This window comes from Cnephaeus nilssonii (assembly GCF_951640355.1).
Source record: "Cnephaeus nilssonii genome assembly, chromosome: 9".
Taxonomy (NCBI): domain Eukaryota; kingdom Metazoa; phylum Chordata; class Mammalia; order Chiroptera; family Vespertilionidae; genus Cnephaeus; species Cnephaeus nilssonii.
In genome coordinates this window covers 73,350,499-73,358,460 of record NC_137080.1, presented here as the reverse complement: position 1 = coordinate 73,358,460, position 7,962 = coordinate 73,350,499, and the positions used below count along the sequence as shown (strand labels likewise).

Below are 7,962 nucleotides of genomic sequence, written 5' to 3'. Positions count from 1 at the left end.
AACATTATAAAACATTCACATTCAATTGTGTCATTTTGAAACTCCTCAGAGACTTCAGTGGAGCTCTCAGACGGTCTCTCCAATGTCAGTGAAGTCAAATACGTTTTTATGGATGTTAATGTGTCCGAACTTTAAGTTTCCAATTTCAGGATAGACACTTTACTCTCTGTGTGCCAGACCCAATACCCATTCTTTCCTTATTCTTTCAAACAGAACTTCAATTGTGTTCAGGGCTCTAAGTGGGGCCAACCTAAAACTCTATTTTCCAGTCTGCCTTGCAGAGAGCAGTGGCCCCTGGAACAGTTGGGCCAATGAGATACAAGTGAAAGTTGCTAAATGGGCTTCTAAAAAAGCTCCTTAAAAAAGAAGGCTGAACCAACTGTTGTCCTTGCATCGGGAATTAAGACAAAAGAGCTGGAAGGGAAGCAGCCTTCTGGTGATTACAGAGCCTCCACATGATGCGCGACAAGTGACTAAGCAGAAATACAGGAGTCTGGGTCCCACTGGCAAATAGAGAAACCCACAGCCCTGGCCTGTCCACCTTGGGCCTCTCAGTACCTGAGAAAAAGCAAACGTCTATTTGGTTAAGCATCATCATCTGTTTTCCGTTACAGCCAAACAAAATCTTCAGTAACACTGATCACCAAATGAAGCCTATTGCATTTTTTAAAGAAAAGAAAACGCCCAGACTAATACTGCTTCAAGTAGCTACACTATAACACTGTCATGACGCAACACAGTTAAAGTTCACTTATTACACAACTGGCCACTAAGCCATGAGCAGAGCATGAGCAGATGAAATTAGAAATCAAGTGTTTGCCGAATCCTGGAAACCAGTGGAAAACCTCTGAGCTAAACTGGATAATATCTGATTGGGGGGGTGGGGAGGGGGGGAGTAATTCCTGGAGACCTTTATATATTAGTCCCCCATTATCCATGGTTTTACTTTCCATTGTTTCAGTTACCTGAGGTCAACCACAGTCCAAAAATATGAAAGGGAAAATTCCAGAAATAAACAATTCACAAGTTTTCGCCATTCTAAGTAGCGTAATGAAATCTCTCCTGTCCCGCTCTATCCTGCACAGGATGTGAATCCTCGTTTTTCCTCTCTGTATACACGGCCCGCCTGTTAGTCACCTGGTAGCCACCTTGGTTATCAGATCAACTGTAGCCCAAAGCACAAGAGTAATGATGCAATTTATTTGACATGCCAAAGAGAAACCATAAAGTCTACTATGTATGTAAAAGAAAAAACATAGTGTATAGGGTTCAATACTACCCATGGCTTTGGGTATCCACTGGGCTTCTTGGAATGTATCCCCGGTAGATATGGAAGGATTACTGTACTCCAACTTTCAATTCCACTGGCACTAGAGTTGGTTTACTCTGTAAAAAAACAGGCTTTTTGCCAATCACATAGCTCTAGGCCCGTGGTCGGCAAACTGCGGCTCGAGAGCCACATGCGGCTCTTTGGCCCCTTGAGTGTGGCTCTTCCACAAAATACCACGGCCTGGGCGAGTCTATTTTGAAGAAATGGCGTTAGAAGAAGTTTAAGTTTTAAAAATTTGGCTCTCAAAAGAAATTTCAATCGTTGTACTGTTGATATTTGGCTCTGTTGACTAATGAGTTTGCCGACCACTGGCCTAGGGAATTTGAATCAGGAGCACTATAAACTTTTATACAAGTTTTCTTAGAGATATTACTCAGTATACCAAGATCTTGGTGTTTGAAGCACAAATATCAATAATATGACACTGTTATTTTCAAAAATTGTAACAGCACAATCTCATCCTAAAACAGTGGATATCATGGGGAAGTATGAATCATAGTAATGATTTATGGCCTACAGTCTAGGCCATAAAACTGAACTGAAAATGAAAACTACAGTTGGAGTGGGTCTCAATTCCTGTTGACACCATGAACATAAGCAGAATTAGATTGCCCTATTGGCAGAAGGGACTAAAAGAATTCCTCAAAAGTTTTTGTGAAAAACAGAAAATTTTGACTTTTTTCTAAATAATAGAAGAGGGTTTTTTAGTGATAGTATCAGATCTGCCATTCGGCTTTCATAGAGAATAATAATGAAACACTTTTTACGTTGTCTGAGGACAACTAATTTCCAGGTCAAGAGGAAAATATCCATTGTTCTGGACCAAAGTAATTTAGCTTTTTAAATTAAGTCTAAAATATATTGAATAAAATTTATTGGGTTCACATTAATGATCTCATTTCCACATACATTTTAAAAAGTAACAATGTGTTGAGAATATAAAAAACTTCTAATGGCAGACTCAAAGCACAGAATTTCACAGATTAAAGTGACAGCTAATTAATTTTAATAACAATATATAATAGTTCATTATAATAGCAGCATATAGGTTAGTTTCCTTACACTGACAAGAAAAACATTGTCTCTTTCATGCTAATTACAAAAAATGTTTTTATGACAAATAGACTGGGTAATTTACTACAGGTATGAAAGAAAGCTACTAATATGGATATTTCTAGCATAAATAATAATTAAAAAGGTTTTATTCATAAATAAATGCCTTTATTCACCCTGACTGTGGTATCAGTAATGTGATTTTTTTAATCAGATCCCTGAACATTCTAGTTGTGAACTTATTTTGTAAGTTAAAGGATTAGAATATGAATCAGAACACTATGCCCCTCTGTAGCAAATAGCTCTTTCTGTGTTATTCTAATTCAGCGAACAGTTGCCTATTTTCACTCAGAAGTCCAGGACCAAAGCAAGATACCAGAATAGGCCACACCATAAATACTTGGGCCTCACTCGCCCCTATTCTTATTTTTCTACAGAGAGCTGGGTTTGAAGTCCTTCCAAGGCCGTCTGAGGACTAAGTCTAACAAAACTCTCAGCTTCTTCATCTAATACTCCTAAATGCTAACATTATAGATTATTATAATTCTACGTTTCTGACAACAGACAGATTTTGAATTGGTTCCAGCTGACTCTACCACTTAGCACTATTCAACAGCTGGGCATATGATAACATGGCAACCTGATAATATTCTAGCTCAGTGCAAACTCATTCTGTAACCAAGAAACTTTGCCAGAAATAAAAATCAAAATAACCCCTCTTAAGTTCAAGTGGGAATGTAAAATGTTTTGAACAATGCATGATTTCAGAAAATGAGCAACTGTACTTTGAAAGTTTAGTGAACTGACACTCCCTATTCAAAGCCTACCATTCTTTTCTGATTAGATCAGCCCCCATAGCAAGTCATCAGGATAATAAGCATTGTAGTGAAGTCATCGTATTGGATACTGATGGGAAATCATAACTGGCTTCAAAACATCAGGAAACAATGAGTTTTCCAGGTCTCCAGTTTTTCATGTAATACACTGGCCAATACTCTTACTTTCCTTTCCAACATAAATGAAGTATAGAACATCTGTAAAGCTGAGTACAATTTGATTTTAAAGCAACAAAGAAAATGAAGGTAACAACCGTCACTTTTTTTCAGCAAAATTTTGCAGAATATGTTTGAAAAAGGACCTGATCATGTGCAATACTGATCATTAGGGTAAAATTAAAATACAGTGTAGTGAGCACTGTAATGGCCTATACATCTTTCATTTCCTTTTACTTCTAAAAACAAATGAAGAAAAGCTTTTAAGTAATGTCTGCTCCCTCCGGACAAGTCAAATCAGCACTTGAGTTACATTAGTTTTCAAAATTACCTGAAATCACCCATGTGTCACTGGTGTAAAACTTGATGGGACAAAAAAATTCATCCAACTATAATTTCTTTCAAAAGTAAAAAATGTATATCCTTTAGGACTTTCAGACTTTGTTTTTCTGACTTTAAAGAGCACAGGTGTATGTCTTCAATAAATATAGTAGTCTATATTGGTATTTCTCATTTGTAAAGTTCTGGAGACAGCCGGTTAAGAATTTTATTTTTACATAGAAAGACAGATATAGCCAAGAGCATATTACATGTGCACATATGTACGTACACAAATTCTATAAATGTGCTTTAGCCTACCAGTGGTCGGCAAACCGCGGCTCGCGAGCCACATGCGGCTCTTTGGCCCCTTGAGTGTGGCTCTTCCACAAAATACCACGGCCTGGGCGAGTCTATTTTGAAGAAGTGGCGCTAGAAGAAGTTTAAGTTTAAAAAATTTGGCTCTCAAAAGAAATTTCAATCGTTGTACTGTTGATATTTGGCTCTGTTGACTAATGAGTTTGCCGACCACTGGCCTAAACTATCGCTGCACTTGCTCAGTGGCAGCATTATACACAAAAGGGTGTTGGCACAAAGGAGTTCTGATTGTACTGTTTACAAAATTCTACATGGATTAAAAGCATGTCAGTAATAAAGCATGTTCTAGAAAGAGATAAAACACATTTGTGGGTGAGTTTTGAGCTTTTTGGAGATCTGGAATTCAAATATTAAATTCAGGATTTTATATTTCTACTTCCAACTAATAGAAAACTATGAATACGTGCATTTTAACCATAAAACCCCCATTCAATTTATAGAAACTGGGTATCTTAAACCAAAGCAAAGATTCAAGATGCAAAATCATTTGAACCCAATCTATGAAACAGGTTACTATTCACTATTAACACATTAATACTCTATGATCCACCTTTGGGTGTAGAGTGTTTTAGGAGCCACCAAAAGAGATCCTCTGTACACACTGAAAAATAATTTCCTGAGACAAAAAGGCCCTTTAAGAGGCAAAGGTGCACTTTGTCTAATGCTACATTTCACCATAAAATCAATGTAAAGTTAATACTAGAAATATCAATATTTACCAGTTTGACATAGAATTTCCCAAACACAAAGGATAAGACAGAATAACATCTCAAAATATACTCCCTTACATTTAAATTTACAAGTCTCACTGACTAAAGTCTTACAGCATCACACTGTCAAATAATGTTTATGATACATATGGATAGGTAAATAGTCTCAATCCATAAACTTTTGTCAAATAAGGTCATTTTGAAGAAAAACGACTTGGTGATGCTCTCGGCGGTGAAAGAGTCCATTTAAGAATCCAAGAACCTTTTCTATAGGCTAACCAATACCCTGTGCCAAGCGAGGGCAGCAATGCCTTAGTAATCCCATGGAGAATTCATCGGGATCCACCCTCCCAGGGAGAATTATGATTACGCCTAGTGCTAAGAGCCTTTACAAGGGAGGAAAGAAAAAGAAAAAAAAGAAAAAAAACACGCAATGTGCTTCTTGGAAACCAAACCCCTCCCCCCCCCCACTCCACCACCCCCCAAGGGCGTCTCCGGACCCACCGCCCACCCCACCACCCTCCCAGCATTGGGGGCACCGAATCTCATCCAAAAGGACCCAAGGGTTCATTGCCCAGATTGGGTCCAGACACCTGTTTACTTGCGCCCAAACAGCGGCGGCTCTGGTTAAGCCAAGGTAACGGTTACCCCGCTGGTCCGTGTCCAGCCCTGCAGCCCGAGCCGGGGAGCCACATACCTTTGTACCTCTCCAGGACATCCTCGTAGGCCTGGAGGTACTCCTGCTCCTCCACGTACAGGTAAGCGGCGGGGGAAAGGTACCCCGCCATGCCCAAGTTTCTGTGAGCGACGGCTGGCCAGTTCCCCTCGCCCCCTCGGAACCGGGACAGGACAGTGTCTTAGTCAGCAAGAACCGGGAAAGCGGAAGGAGCGGCGAGCTGGGAGAGCGCTGAAGCCGGAGACGCAGAGCCGGGGGCGAGGGGGCGGCGGGCGGCGGGCGGCGGGCGCCGAGCCGGCAGGGGAAACGCCCCGGCCCCCTGGCTGGCCGCGGTGCAGGGCCGCCCGCTGCCGGGGAGCCAGAGTCGCTCTTGGGTTTCAGCAGCAGCAAATCTCGGCGACCTCGGGGGCGGTGACAACAGCGCCACGCCACGACCAGCGCAGCGGAGGAGCCCGGAGCCCGGCGGGGACGGGCGGGGACGGGCCGGGGCGGCAGGACCCTCCGAGCTAACGCGGCCGCCGCCCTGGCCGTGCGCTAGGCGCCTGCTCCGGGCCCGACCGAGACCGCGGCGGCCGTGCGGGAGGACGGGCGCGCTGCCTCCGCCCGGGATGCTGCGCGGCGCATCTGCGGCATTTCCTGGCCGCCGCGCCGCAGACACTCGCCCGCCCGCCCGCCCGCGCCCCGGAGAGAGGGAGGGCGGAGGGAGGAGGGCGGAAGGGAGGGGGCGAGCCCGGCGGTCAGCACCCCGGCTGGCTGGGCTCCGACCCGGCGCCGAGGGCCCCTCCCTTCTAGGCTGAGCCGCGCGCCCCAGACCCCCTCTCCTGGTCCGCCCCCCGGGGGGACCGCGCAGCCAAGCACGCCCACCCCCGGACACAGGCCGGCCTCCCCGGATCCCCAAGGACGAGGTTTCTATTTGGGACCCACAACAGGTGCCTGGGAAACAACAAAGCCGCAGCTCGCGGCCACCGCCGTGGGCAGCCCCCTGCGGAGGAGCCGGCCACGCTCCGTGGGGAAGGGGTGGCGGGGAGGAGGGGGGGGGGATACATTTTGCAATCCAGCTTATGGCACGTAAGGACTCGGGTCACTCTGTGGCAGCACGAAGTGGGAAGGGCACGGGGGTCCACGCCCAGGGCACATTTCGGGGCAGAGCCAGCGGCCTCTGCAGGTGGCCCCGCGCATCAGGGCCTGACAGCCGTGTGTCTGCGCCTGCGCGCTCGGCCACCCCGCGGCCGGAGCACCAGCCCGCGGCCCCTCCCTTCCGCCCCCCAGAGCCAGCCGGCGAACTTGCCACTGGGCTCCGCGGTGGCCACAGCCCAAGCCGGTTACAGCTCCCCCAGCTTACTTTGTCACCTCCCTCCTTCTCTCTACCAGTAGTCATTCCCCACAGTACTGGTGAGTACGGAACTTGAATAAAAAATGGGTACAATTCATTTATATCAGACGCTAAAGTGGGTGAGTTGAAGGGTCCACTGGGGGAGCCAGCTGGTACCCAGGCGTGTAAATGGATATATTTCAGAGTATCGATGCAGTCAGGCTGCTCTGGATGGAATCCTGGGTCCTTAGTAACTCGGATACAGGCGAGTTACCCTCTCTGAGCCTCTTTTCATCAGTAAAATGGGGATAACAGTGCCTACCTCCTAAAGTTGCCATATTAAATAGCTTTATAAGTGTCAACTATTATTATCTTTGGATAAACTAGCTCATTGTTCACCATCTGAGGCATGTGAAGGGAGAGGGAGAGAGAGAGAGAAACATCAATGATGAGATAATCATTGACCCGCTGCCTCCTGCAAGCCTCCTAAGGGTAGAGCCTGCAACCTGGGCATGTGCCCTGACTGGAATCAAACTGTGACCTCCTGGTTCAGAGATCGATGCTCAAGCACTGAGGCACACAGCCAGGCTTCACCATCTGACTTATGACAACTTCACCTCTAGCCCACATCTTCCCTCCTTGTGTCTTCCTTTCATATATACTAACCCTTTGTCCTTGATGAATTATTTTGTCTTTCCTTTTTCAGTGTTGTGAATCTGGACCATTTTCCTTCCATTAACTCTTAGAAGGAGGTGAGTACTCTTGAAAAAAAAACAAAAAAACGTAAGTTTGAATTGGGAAGTTTTACTTCTCAGCAATTGGCCTATTCCAAACAAAGCAAGACCACATCTCTTTTTTCTATTCTGATCACTAGCTTATAATCTGAGTTTGATCCCATGTCCCACTGAGCCTTTAGGATCACTAAAGTTTTCTTGCAAGTTGACAGGCGTTTATGTGAACATTAGTTCCTGAAGTAACAAACACATATTGTATGGCACACCTTCTTGAAATGAGAGGGTTAGCAATTAGATTCCTAAGAGTCATTCCATTTACAGACCATTTACAGTCATTCCATATGCACAGATGTAGATTCTCAAAACTGCCTTGTCTCCCACACAATGACTAAGGTCATTGAGGGCACAGTCTGAGTTTTCGTCAGAGACCGATACTCAGAACCCAGTTTTATGAATATA

At 44.9% G+C, this 7,962-nt stretch overlaps 1 protein-coding gene across 14 annotated transcripts in view; it reads right to left on the bottom strand.

The window, feature by feature from the left end:
- Positions 1-7,962, bottom strand: part of DST (dystonin) — a 435,295-nt gene that overhangs the window by 319,612 nt on the left and 107,721 nt on the right. For 3 of the 14 annotated variants that reach the window (XM_079780746.1, XM_079780751.1, XM_079780747.1), the window contains exon 1: positions 5,479-6,133. The exons of 9 other annotated variants lie outside the window; for them this stretch is intronic. In XM_079780746.1, the coding sequence (XP_079636872.1) occupies positions 5,479-5,569 (91 nt within the window). In that variant the 5' untranslated portion in view covers positions 5,570-6,133. Of the gene's footprint in view, positions 1-5,478; positions 6,140-7,962 lie in introns of those variants that run through there. 2 more of the 14 variants (XM_079780759.1, XM_079780750.1) reach the window with 1 other exon arrangement.